This window comes from Sarcophilus harrisii, chromosome X (genome assembly GCF_902635505.1).
Source record: "Sarcophilus harrisii chromosome X, mSarHar1.11, whole genome shotgun sequence".
NCBI classification, from domain to species: domain Eukaryota; kingdom Metazoa; phylum Chordata; class Mammalia; order Dasyuromorphia; family Dasyuridae; genus Sarcophilus; species Sarcophilus harrisii.
Genome location: NC_045432.1, coordinates 13,014,560 through 13,027,373, shown reverse-complemented (window position 1 = coordinate 13,027,373; position 12,814 = coordinate 13,014,560). Strand labels below are relative to the sequence as shown.

The window sequence follows — 12,814 nt, the reverse complement described above, 5'->3', positions numbered from 1 at the left end:
TCCTGCCATCTGGGGGAGGGGGTGGGGGGTAAGAGGTGAAAAATTGGAACAAGAGGTTTGGCAATTGTTAATGCTGTAAAGTTACCCATGCATATAACCTGTAAATAAAAGGCTATTAAATAAAAAAAATGTGGGTCAATGCCTAGTTTCTGCCATACTAATTTCCAATTTTCTCAGCAATTTTTATTAAATAGTGAGTTCTCATCTCAAAAGCTGGGGTCTTTGGGATTACCACTAGATGACCACAGTCATTGACTATTTTGTCCTGTGAGCGGAACCTATTCCACTGATCGACTACTCTTAGCCAGCACCAAATGGTTTTGATAACTGCTGCTTTACAATATAGTTTTAGGTCTGGTACAGCTTCTACCTGCTGCGTCATCTAGTACTTAATCTGCAATAGCCAAGACTTGAGTTTGAATCCAGTTGTGTCACTTAATGTTTGTCAGCCTTTGGCCCCTGTTTCCCCATCTGTAAAATGGGGATAATAACTATGTGTCTTTTGTAGACTTGTTATGAGAATAGGACCATTTATATGTAAAGTGTTTTGTAAACCTTAGGGCACCTTGGAGATACGCGGTACCATGTTTTGTGTTCACCTAGATGTCAGTTCCTTGGGAATAAAGATAGTTTCATTCTTGTCTTCCCAGCACGTGACACAATGCCTGTCAGGTCGCTGGTGATTAATCAGTGCTTGTAGATTGATGATTTGATTGGGGATGCGGGAAGGAGCTTTCCTGGAAGTGGTGAATGGCCCCTGACAGGGTAGCTTGGGGCTAGAGTAGGCCAAGGCATCCCTGGCTCTGCCCTTCCTCTCATCTCCACCAGGAGACGCTTCCTTTCATCTCAGTTTTTTCCTTTATCCTAGTGGCCATGTGCCTGCAAGTAAGTACGCAGGCGCGTGTGCGCACACACACACACACACACACACACACACACACACACACACACACTCCCACACGCATGCGCGTATGCACCCACCCCAGAGGGGGCCCCCCCACCACACACACCAGCACCCACTGTTGCCTTGGAAGGCCTGCAGAGGGCAGCAACCACCGGCTTTGGGATGGAGTGCAGGCGCTGGGAATGAGAGGGGTGGAGGGAGGGCGGGCAAAGGGGCAGGGCTGGCTGGCTTGGTTTGGGCATATTGCATTGTGGGGAAGCTGGGGCACCGGCAAGGAGGGAAGAAGGAGGGAGGGAAAGTGGGAGGGAAGATTCCTGCCTGGCTGTCCAACTCCCCCTGTTTCCCGCTCGGGACGGCCTGTACCCTCGCTCCCTCCTCCCTCCTTTCTGCCCCTGCGGGAGTCTTGCCCAGGTAGGTGGGTATATGCCCTTGCCTCGTGGGGGAGCCCGTGGGCAGCCAGTAGGGGGGCAGGAGCAGTTTGGGGGTGCTCAGTTGGGGAGCAGGTTGCCCCACCCTTCCTGCTCCCCCCATCTCAGCTCAGAAGATCACGATCGGGCAAGGGAAACTAGGAACCCTTCAGGGTCGGGGAGACAGACAGCTGGTCAAGATGGCAAGGTCTGAAAGGGCCCCCTTTTCTGCTCTCCCCCGTCCAGAGAAGGGGAGGGAAGCCGCAGCTTTGGGGGCTGGTTATCTGCCTGTAGCAAGTGGGAGAGCGAGTTCTAGCCCGGGCACCAGCCGGAGCTCTGACCCTCCGTCCGTCCCTCCCTCCCGCAGGAGTTGCCAGGGCAATTCCAAGTGGCCTTGATTCAGAAGGTGCCGTCTCCTCTGGCAGGGGGGCAGATAAGGAGAGGAACGCTCAGTGGCTATTCCTCGCGGTGCCATCTGTGCCATCCGTCTCTTTTGTCCCAGAGATAGCAGGAGCCTGGCACCAGCACCGAGGTACAGGGTGGGCAGATGGGCGAAAAGAGGGATGCTTTTCTGGCCAGCAGCTGTCCCACGCCAGAGGTCTGGGGTTTCAGACGGGGTAGGACCGAGGCTCCGGGCTCCCTTCCCCCAGAGCCACCCAACCAGCCTGGCCGGGCTGCAGATCCACCCGTCACCTCTGTTCCCAGCCTCTTCTGCCTGCCCTTTTCTTCTCCTCCTCCCCCACTGCCCGTCCCCAGGCATCATGCCCACTGCTAGGCACCGGCAAGTGGAAGTCCCCCTACCATCCCAACACTTCTTTACTTCCTCCCACCCCATCCCCCCAAGTGTTCCTACTTTAGAAATAGGGCAAATAGAGGGGGGGGGAAACTCCAGCTGTGTTGGAGGATACCCACAAGACCTACACGGTCACACCCACCCAGGTAGGGCCTGTGCCATCAGGAGCTTGGGAGTGCCTTGCCCAGAACTCTCAGAGAGACCATATAAGCGGATGGTAAAACTTGCCTGGTGAGACCAAGGCCAAGGTGGGGGAAGAGATAGCTGTGAGGCTTTAGGGAAGAGGATTTTCCAGAAGCTACTTAATCTCCGAGGATTACTTTTTTCCCCTAGAGTAGGTGGCCAGGAAGGGTGGGTCTTGTGACCGCCGTTTTCCATACCTGGGGCCATGAAGGTAGTTGCGAGGAAATGTGCTGAGGTGCCATCTCTGGGCCCCACCCTTTCCGTATCAGGTGAAGAAGGGGCTCTGTTCCCTTCCCCTCATCCCACATTCCCTCTCTTGGGCATTTTCCCACCGGGGTCGGTCCCACCAGCCGTTTCTGGCCCGAGCCCGGCAGGGCAGGAATAAGGGGATCTGTGTCCCCGGACTGCACAAAGGTCACCGTGTGAGAGAGGGAATGTGGGGCCAGCCTGATCCAGAATGCTCGGGGTTAATCCAGGGAGGGCTGAGGGGGGCATGCCACAGGGGAGACAGTCACTCACTGGGGGGCGGGGGGAGGAAGGTCTTGGGTACTGTGTTGCCTTTTATCAGCTAGGCCTCTGTCCCCGGGCCCCCTGCCCCCTCCCTTCTGCTAGACAAAGGCAGGCATTGAACCCCTAAGGCTGGCAATTCATTTCAAGGAGAGGAGGAGGAGCCGGGGAGGGCACAGAGGCTGGGGTGGGCACGTGCCAGGGCCACCCATCCCATTCCTGGGACACTATCCACCCTCTCCTCCCATTCCAGCTTCAAGCCAAACACCCCCAACTCCCTTCTTTCCGGCCAAACTGTGGCTCGGAATCAGGGGAGAGGGGCCAGACTCACACCTTTCTGAACCCTGATGAGCACTTTTCCGAGCTCCCCTTTCCGTACCCCAAAAGGGTAGGGTCAGCTTACCGGCTGCCAGGCTGGGCTTGGGGCCCTATGTGGGTATCTTTTCTTCTGCTTCTGTATCCTAAGGGAAGAGGATCAAATTCTTGGGTTGGCATTTCTGGTGCCCTTACCCCCCTATGCCAGGAAGGCATCTCTGTGGCTGACAAGAGCCCTTGGAGTGGCAGAAAAGCTCTCTCAGCTCCCAGAAATCCTCGGATGGAGGCTGCGAGGGGAGGGCTGGATAATAGGTCCCCGGAACCCCCCTGGGTGGGGTTAGGGAAACAGAGGAGACATTGTTGGGGACGGGGGGAGAAAATCACCATCATAGCCGCTATTGACGAAAGGACCAGCTGTGCTCAGGGTGGACCCTGCCGTCCCTCCCCCAGATGAGCCAGAATGAACAAGGGCTCAAGCATCTCCCCCTCTCACCCCCTCAGGACAATGCCCACCACAGCCACAGTGTACCAGGCTGCAGTGTCCTGGGGCAGCTGAGTGGAGGAGTCCCCCTCCGTCTCAATATTCCCGGTAAGTGACTGAGACACACCTTCCTCCAGCCGGGTTACACGCTCCCTTCTTGGTAAGGGGACACCTCTCACCTGCTTTTCCCAAAGCCAGCTGGGCCAGCGGTTGGGAGGAGGGAAGGCAGAATGTCACATGGGATTCTCTAGGAAGAAAGAGGGTCTCGGGGCTTCTGAGCTCCCTCAGTCCAACTTTGGGGCCCAGGCCTGTCCCAGCTGTGTATTTCATGTGTTCTGGACACGTCTGTGCTCTTAGGAAGGAACCTGATGGAAGGTGACAGCAAGGTTAGCCCTGGGGCCCCAGGAATGGAAGAAAATCCATTCTCCAGAGGGGGCCCCACCCCCATCCCCTGTGTAGCCCCAGTTACTCGACATATCCTCACGCTGTCAACCCCTTACCACTGGTTTTCCTGTCTCTGGCCTCTGGAGATAAGGGGATCCTGGGGAGAAAGAGGAGATAGTTAGGAGCCATGTCTTTGTGGAAAGCCAATTTCCTCCACTGGGAGAGAGCTCAGTCCCCAGCCCAAGGAGTGTGGGAGTATGTGTGCGTGTGTGTGTGTGTGTGTGTGTGTGTGTGTGTGTGTGTGTGTGGTCTGTATCTGTGAATTTGTCTGTTTTAGGAAGGTTGGGGGTGGAGGGTTCAGGTCTTCATGTAAGTGTGTGCTGGAAAATAGATGCCTGTGTTGATGTGTGCAGAGTGCATAGCTAGATCTGTCGCTGGGTTCCCGGGACAGTGGGGGGCAGGGTGTGTGCGCCTGTGGAAGGGGGTCCCTGCATTTCCGTGTGTATTCGCGTGCAGGGGGTCTGCACAACACGGTCGGGCAATCTGTGTGGCTAGGCCTCTGAGGGGAAAGGACACGAGCGTCGGGGGTTCGGCACGTCTCCACACGCCTGCCTGTGTGTGCATGTCACCGTCGCTAGGTGCCTCGGCTCCCTGCCCCGGCCTGCCTAGCCTGCTGGGACTGGGCGTCTGCACTGGCTCCTAGCCCCGCAGCCCTGCTGCCTCTCTGTCTTCCCTTCCCCATCTCCCTTCCTCCCCGTCCCCTTTCTCCTAGCTCGGGCTTTGTACCGGTGCTCATTGCCTGGCTTCTTGGTACCTGTGCATCCTGCGGGTATCTCAGCACTGCTGGCCTCCTCGGCTCCCCTTTGTGATCTCTCTACGGACATGGCTTAAGCGATCGTGTCCCATTGTCCGCAACTGACAAACGCCAACGTGACCCTTCCGGGGAGGGCGCAGCTTTGGCCCTCCTTGCAGAACTCCGAGGCCCAAGCTGACCTTGACCTTGATATCTTAGCATGGGTGGGCTGGACCCAAGCCAGCAGGCCAGGGCTTCCTAAGCTGCTCTGTGACTGTCCCAAGGTGTGGGCACTTGGGAATCCAGTCCGGCTCAGAGTCCCAGTAATGTCTCTTCAGAGCCAGAAGGCCCAACCACCCCAGTTTATAGAGAAGGAAACTGAAGGCCAGTTAGATCAAGTGGTAACTACTAATGGTCTGAGACCGGATTCAAAACCAGGCAGTTTTGGCTATAGCCCTCTAAGCACAAATGGGCAGCCTAAGGATAGAGCCCTGAACCCGGAGCCAGCCCAAATTCAAATCCAGCCTCAGACATTTACTAGTGACATAACTCATTTCCTACTCACGCCTCTCTCTGCCCATTGACTATTTTATTCTTCAAACCTATAACTTATTCCACTGATCACCATGGAAAAGATAGTTCCCACATTCATTTTTCTAAGATTTCGAGCTCCAAATTTGTTTTCTCCCCCTCCCCTCCCCTAGACAGCAAGTAATTCAGTATAGATTATATTTGGGAGATCATTTCATCCCTTCTTTCTCTCTCTCTCTCTCTCTCTCCTCCCCCCTCCTCGCCCTTTTCTATTTCTTCTATCTGCCTCTGTGTCTTTCCACCCCATCACCCCCATTCAGCAACAAGCACAGATTTTCCTCTCACCTGCTCGGCAGGCACATAAAGATGAAAATCTTTGCTCTGAGAAGCTCCCGCTCACTAGATAGGAAGTAAGAAGTGAGCACAAAAAGCAAACCCCAAGCTGCCTTTGGTCTGGCGGCTCCGTCGGTGTGGTCTTCATTACGGAGTAGAAACCCCCTTCTTCTCCTGGCTCAGCCTGCCCTCTGCTTTTGGAAACTTTCCCAGGGCCCGGAGAGACAAAATGCTTTGCCCAGGGACCCACAGGTGCTGTGTGTCGGAAGACTACAAGACCAGCCCTTTGTCTCAGATGCCAATATTTACAAAGTGACTTTAGTCACTCGGAGGGCAAGAGGGAAATTCTGCCAGGCCGGAAGGAAGGCGTGGGAGGGAGAGGTGGCGGTCTTCCACTTCGCTCCGGCGTTGGTGGACCTCATGGCCACCCCTCCTTTGGGGCCGTGTTTCTTTCCAGTTCTCAGAGCCTGAATTTGTTTCTCTTCTCCCTCCCCCGTAGCTGCTTTTGAATTTGCATCTTCCAGATGCGTCTCTTTGCTTTAGTGTCTCTGTTTTGCTCTGGGCCGACCTGGGGCTGGCTGGGTTTTTTGACCACATTTTGGCCCCTGACTGTCCACCTGTTTTAGCCTCAGTGTCTGGGCTTTCTGAAGATGGCATATGTATACATAATGTATATGTGGGGGGTAATGGGGGGGAAGTGTATAGCTATGTCATGTGTCTGTGTGTATGGGGGTAATATGTGGAGGTGGGGCTGTGATGTGTGTGTATATAGGGGTGAACTGTGGGGGGTGGGGCTGGGTGTATGGGGGTAACATGGGAGATCGGGGTTGTGTGATGTGTGTGTGTCATGAGAGGGACACGGGAGGGTGGGCTGTGGGAGGAGCCAATCGTCACCCCTGTGCACTGGAGACAGAGATACCCCCCCACCCCCAGGAAGGGGATCACCCCGCTGGCAAGGAGGCTGAGTGGGAGAGAGGGAAAATCAACAGAAACCAAGTTCCTCCCTGACCACCTTGCCTTATGAAGGTCCCACAGAGGCAGCAGGAAACTCAGGGATTTCTTGCTAACTGTGCCTGGTGTTGTTTAGTAAGCAGTGCCCCCTCAGGTCTCCTCTGGCTCTATTTTAGAGAGGGGAGAGGGACTTGGAGCCAGGAGAGAGCAGTTTGGGGACTGGCCCTGGACTCCCTTCTTTTGGTCCTGCGGGGTCCCATGTTGACAGTTTGGGGTTGGGGCCAGCTTCCCGTTGCTTGGGGACTTCACAGGCCCTCTCTGCTTCAGAGGATCTCCAGGCTGAAATGAACCCCAGAGGCCTCTATCCATCCCTGACCTCACCAAGGAATGCCTCCCCATGACAAGTGATCATCCAGTCTCTGCTCTGAGAGGGAGCCCCCTAGCTTCCCAAGTGGAAGAACTCCCCACTTGGGAACAGTTCTGATTGGCGGGAGATTTTCCCTGACCTCTGCCTCTGTGGAAACTTCCCCTCCCTCCTCACAATCAGCTGGCGCTCCCCCACCTCACCTGCCAACTCTTCCACTTTTCAGCTCAGCTCCTTGTGTGGCACACGGGAAGCAAAGATGTTAGGATACGTGCTGGCCGACTGGTCTCTTTATCATCTCCCATATAGAATTCCGCCTCTCCCATGAGACCTCAAGTTCCTGGTGACAGAGACGGACCTGCCAGCTTTGTATCATCAGCCACTTAGCATAGTGCTTGAGAGGGGTCATTGATTGATTGCTCCCCATCCCTTTCTGGTATAGGTCCTCGAGATGGCCAGGCTGCTGCCGAGCCCCTTCCTCCTGTTGCTGTCACTGTCCTCGTGGAAAAGTTGGCATTTCGTCCTCGCCCACCACTTCTTTGCCCCCAATACCACCTTCAACCATCTGGCCATGGATGCCGACACAGGCATGCTCTATGTTGGCGCTGTGAACCACCTATACCAGCTGACACCCGATTTGGAGCAAGTGGGTGAGGCGGTCACGGGCCCCATATGGGACAGTCCCGACTGCCTGCCCTTCCGGGACCCGGCTGAGTGCCCACAGGCCAGGCCCACAGACAACGCCAACCAACTGCTGCTTGTGAGTGGGCGGGCAAGGGAGCTCGTGGCCTGCGGACAGGTACGCCAAGGTGTATGTGAGAAACGGAGTCTGAGAAACGTGGCACAGCTTCTCTTCCGGGCTGAAGATCCCGGCGATGGGCAATTCGTGGCCGCCAATGCCCCAGGAGTGGCCACTGTGGGCCTTGTAGTGTCAACCCCAGGGAGAGACCTGTTGTATGTGGCCCGGGGCCTGGCAGGCAAGCTGTCCGCGGGGGTGCCTCCCTTGACTGTGCGCCAGCTGGCCGGGCCCCAGGCCTTCTCCAGCGAAGGCCTGGGTCGCCTGGTCGTGGGGGACTTCTCTGATTACAACAACAGTTACGTGGGGGCTTTTGCGGGCACTCAGTTTGCCTACTTTGTCTTCCGTCGTCGGGGGTCCCGCACCCAAGCTGACTATCGCTCCTATGTTGCCCGTGTATGCCTGAACGATGCCAATCTCTACTCTTATGTTGAAATGCCACTCATCTGCCGTGGTCATAGCCTAGTGCAGGCGGCTTACCTGGCCCCGGGTCAGGGAGGGGGAACCCTACTGGTAGTGGCTTCCCCAGGGCCTACGGGAGGCTCTGCACTGTGTGCCTTCCCGCTGCAAGAGGTCGACAGACAGATGGAACGGGCCCGGAGACTTTGCTACACTGTGGGCGGACAGGGCCCGGCTGGGGAGGAAGTTACCATTGAATATGGTGTCACGTCCCGATGTGTCTTCCTGCCTTCAGTGAGCCAGTTGGAATGGGGGGAGGCGATGGGTTCCCAGCTCTTTGGCTCAACCTCTTTCTGTTGTCTCGATGTCTATGATCCTCAGTGTTTGCCCCTTTCTGTGTGCCTTCCGGTATCTCATGTTGCTCCTGTGCTCGTGCGTCCCTTGTGTGTGTCCCCACATTTCCCTCTGTTTCACTCAGTCTCTCTTGTCTTAGTCGTCTCTCTCTGTTTGAAAGTGTGAGTCCCACTGAGGGGCTTGGGACTGAAGGCTCCCCTGACCTATCCCTGGACCCCCTACCCCCAGGACTCCCCGGACTCATACCCTTGTGGGGACGAGCACACTCCCAGTCCCATTGCCAGTCACCAGCCACTGGAGGCAGAGCCCCTGCTCACCAGCGTCCCTCACCTCAGTGCCGTTGCTGCTCTCGAGGAGGTCGGGCACACCATTGTCTTCCTGGGGGACACCCAGGGCCAGCTACACAAGGTGAGATGCCCCAGCGAGGACCTAAGGAGATTCACAAATTTGGGCCTAAACAACCCTGGGGAGTGGGCTAAAGTGGGAGGCGACAATATTCCTACCCCGACCTTGGAGGCTATTTAGTCACTGAACTCATCCCCTCGTTTTTTAGTTGGGGAAGTTGAGACTCAGAACAGAGAAGCATGTCCAGAGCATATTAGTGGCCGAACCAAGGCTAGGTAACGATGCTTTGGACCTCCAAGATCAGTACCTTTTCTACAATGAGGCTATCTGCTTTGGGTTTTGTTTTTTTTATGTAGGACCTACATAAATACACAGAAGGTGGGGGTGGGGGTTGAGGGGGAGGTCTGCTGGTTGATTTCTGGCCTTCAGAAATACGTAGGATTTGAGTTCCAGAGTGGGAAGGGACTCCAGGTGCCATTAAATGGATCCATAGCTTTGTACAAATTAGAGAATCATTCATTCACCTCAAATCCTCATCAGGGACCCGAGGCTCTCGGTAAGATTTGTGTGTGCGTAGCCTTCTGCTGATCTGTACTAACTTAGAATTCAAACAGACACGGTGGCCGTGGCCCTTCTTTCCTCGAGCTGAGGGGTACTTGATAGTCATTGAGGTTATCCTCGGGAGGAGAAAGGCAGCCTTTCCATTATGTAGGAAGAAAATAAATATTAAGTGCCAATCACTGTGCTGATCACTTTACAAGTATTATCTCCTTTGATCTTTACAACAACCTTGGGACGTGGGGGCTGTTATTTGTTCCCATTTTATATTTGAGGAAACTGAGGTAGATAAAAGTTAAGTGATTTACACAGTGGTAATTTACCCAGAGTTTACACAGTTAGTAAATGCCCAAAGTGAGATTTGAATTCAGGTCTTCTTGACTTCAGGTGTAGCACTCTATCCACCGTGCCACCCAGCTGCCTCTATAGGGATATAATCCAGTTCAACAGGCTGTCACTAAGCGTTTATTAAGTGCTTGCCATGTGCCAAAGTACTTTGCTAAGCACCAACGATACAAAGAAAGGCAAAAACATAACATGTTTTTATTCCAGGTGGGAGGGAAGGCCTTAGCAATTGGGGAAACCAAGGCAGAAGGCAGTTTTTGAACTGAATCTTGAAAGAAGTAGAAGAAACAGAGGGCCAAGATGAGGAGGAAGAGCATTCCAAGTATTATGGGCCAACCAGCAAAAATGTGCAGAGCCAAGAAATGATAAAGAATAGCAAAAAGACCAGGGTCACTGGTACATTGAGGGAAGGAAGATTTCTGGAATCTTCCAGAAACCTAAGAATTCTGGAAAGATAGGAAGCCTTGAATGCCAAGCAAAAGATTTCATATTTGACATCAGAGCCTCCAAGTTGATTGAATTTGGAGGGGTGTTGAGGGTGACATGGTAAGACCTGGGTGGTGGCTGAGTAGAGTTGGGGAGACATGAGGCAGACAGACTGCCCCGCCCCAACAGCTATCATCATAATCCAGGTAGGAAGTGATAAAGGTTGGACCAGAGTTGGGGTGGATGTTGGAGGAGAGAACAGGGCGTATCAGAGAGATGTCACAAAGGTGAAATCGCCAGGACTTGATGATAGGTTGGTATCAGGGCTAGAAATGCTAAGTGAAGATGACATCTGGAGTGGGAGCCTCTCATTCTGGGAGAACAGTGGTTCCCTTAACAGTAATAGAAGCATTGGGAAGAGAGGAGGACTGGGAGCGGGAGCGCAGGAAGACAAATGAGTTCTAGTTTAGACATTTTGACTTTGAGCCATCCATAGGACATTCTATTCAAGATGTCTGGGAGATGGGAGATCGGAGGCCAACAGAGAAGGGGACAGGCTAGGGAGACTGAGAATCATCAGCACAGAGATGGTAATCAAGTCCATGGGAGCTGATGAGATTGGAAAGTGGAGTGATCTACAGGCAAAGAGAAGAGAGCCCTGATGGGCACCTGTAGTTCTAGGGTGGGATCTGGAGAGGATCCAACTGGGGAAACAGAGAAGGAGCAGTAGCATCCATGACTGGAGTTAAGGTTGAGGGCTGAGGGTATTTGAATTGGCAACGAAGAGATCATTGGTAACTTTGGAAAAAGCAGGAAACCATTTTCAATCGAATAATGAAGTTAGAAGCCAGACACGCAGAGGGTTTAGAAGCAAAATAAGAGAGGAAGTAGAGGCAGGAATTGTAGACAACTTTCTGAAAAGGCTTAGCCACGACAGGAAAAAGAGAATAGAGGAAGCTATCTAAGAGGGATAGTTGAATCAGGTGGAAGGGTTTTTTAAGAATGCAGGGGAGAAAGGTGTGTTTGTAGGTGGCAGGAAAGGAGTCAGTGGGAACCGAAAGAGTGAAGATTAGACTGGGGATGATACAGGGGCAATTTGCTAGAGAAAATAGGACGAAATAAGATCAAGGCTTTGTGTGGAGGGTGTCTCCTTGGCAAGGAAATCATGAGTGAAGACCTCCGAGTGAAGGGAGATGACAGGAGAAAGAGACAAAAAGGGAGAATTGAGGCAAAGTTCCTGGCTGAGGGGGAGAGGGGAGGGAGAGCCACGGGAGGCCGGAGGATGAACGGGAAGATTTAAAGCAGCTTTATTAGCAAGCTGAAAATGATCGTCTTGCTGTGAAGGCCCAGTTGAGATGATGTAACAAAGTTGTAATAGACCCAGGCCAGATAGAACCCAAGACATGAATTGGAGCAAAGGCGATAATCCAAATAACCCAAAATTGAGGCTTGCAGCATAATCAGTGAGAGGATAAGGAATGGTAGGGAAGGGATCTGAAGCTCCACTGGTTCACCAATGGGCCAAAATAGAGAAAGAAGAGTGTAGACCAGTGCAGGAGTGATGGCGTGGAAAAAACTGAGTGAAGGGATGGGACCAAGGTCAGGCAAAGACCAGGGTTAAAGCCGAATGAAGAGTCAGTGAACATTTATTAAGCACCTACTATGTGACAGGCACTGTGCTAAATTCTTAGGCTACAAAGAAACCCATGATAGTCCGAGCCCCCGAGGAGCTTAGTCTAATGAGAGAGACGACATATAAAAAGAAGCTGGAAAGGAAAGGAGGGGAGGTTGCTTGCCTTGCTTGGGGGTAGGATGAAGTCCTGTGACTGGGGTGGGAAGTGAGCTAAGGAGGTGAGAGTTTTAGACTTGATTCCTCTTTCAAAATGATGAGTTTGTAGAGATTATGAAGTCCAGGAAAATAGCCAGATGGGAAGAAGGGAAGAAGTAATGCTAGATTATGATCAGATAAAGGCATTTCAGCACTCGTGGACATGGAAGGGGTGCATCTGTGGGTCATAACAAGATCAAGGGTGTGGCCGTGTGTGTGTAGCTGAAATGGAGTGGAGGTGGAATCATGGGAAATGAGTAAGTTGAAGAATTGGGAGCTTAGAGTGTTTGAAGGAGCATTTCTGTTTATGTTGAAGTCCTCTAATATGAGGGTGGGAGTCAGGGAGTAGAGAAAGATTAGGAGCCAAGTCCTGAATTCACTGAGGAAACAAGGAACAGGTCCTGGGTGTCCCTACGTAACAGCTACCAGAACCTTGATTAGGTGGGAAATGTGGCTTCAGTGATGGTTAAAAAAAAAAAAACAAAAAGGTACTGAATGAGGGTGGTTGCGGGAGAACCTGGAAGTGGCGCTGGAGAACACAGAGTATTACCGCTCGCCCGCATTGCCGGTGGGGAGAAAGGGGCAACAAGAGGAAATGTTCAACCAGTGCTGGAAAGAGTTGCTAGGGAGGCTCTATCATGAGGAGGGAGCCAGTGTTCAGTGATAATCAGAAGATGGAGGGAGTGGAAAAGGAAAAGGTTTAAGATGAAGACAGGCCTGTTAACTATGGAACAGGCATTCTCGAAAGCACAGCATAAAATAGATTTGGAGCAAGATATTGGTGGGAGGAGGGTAGGGGGCTGATTAGCGTTGAGGA

At 53.0% G+C, this 12,814-nt stretch overlaps 1 protein-coding gene and 1 long non-coding RNA gene across 5 annotated transcripts in view; one reads left to right on the top strand and one right to left on the bottom strand.

Annotated features, from left to right (window-relative positions):
• Positions 1-1,164: 1,164 nt before the first annotated feature.
• Positions 1,165-12,814, top strand: part of PLXNB3 (plexin B3) — a 54,988-nt gene continuing 43,338 nt past the window's right edge. The window contains exons 1-5 of one of the 3 annotated variants that reach the window (XM_031944951.1): positions 1,165-1,315; positions 1,679-1,843; positions 3,611-3,698; positions 7,389-8,435; positions 8,724-8,903. In XM_031944951.1, coding sequence (XP_031800811.1) covers positions 7,398-8,435; positions 8,724-8,903 — 1,218 coding nt within the window. In that variant the 5' untranslated portion in view covers positions 1,165-1,315; positions 1,679-1,843; positions 3,611-3,698; positions 7,389-7,397. The remainder of the gene's footprint in view (positions 1,316-1,678; positions 1,844-3,610; positions 3,699-7,388; positions 8,436-8,723; positions 8,904-12,814) is intronic. The other 2 variants (XM_031944950.1, XM_031944952.1) reach the window with 2 other exon arrangements.
• LOC116420336 lies at positions 2,440-5,388 on the bottom strand. 2 transcript variants are annotated; one of them, XR_004230632.1, is made up of 3 exons: positions 4,091-5,388; positions 3,770-3,955; positions 2,440-3,255 (listed from the first exon to the last, which is right to left on the bottom strand). It is a non-coding gene; the product is annotated as an uncharacterized LOC116420336 (long non-coding RNA). The 2 variants fall into 2 exon arrangements; XR_004230631.1 differs by having other exon boundaries at positions 3,770-5,388.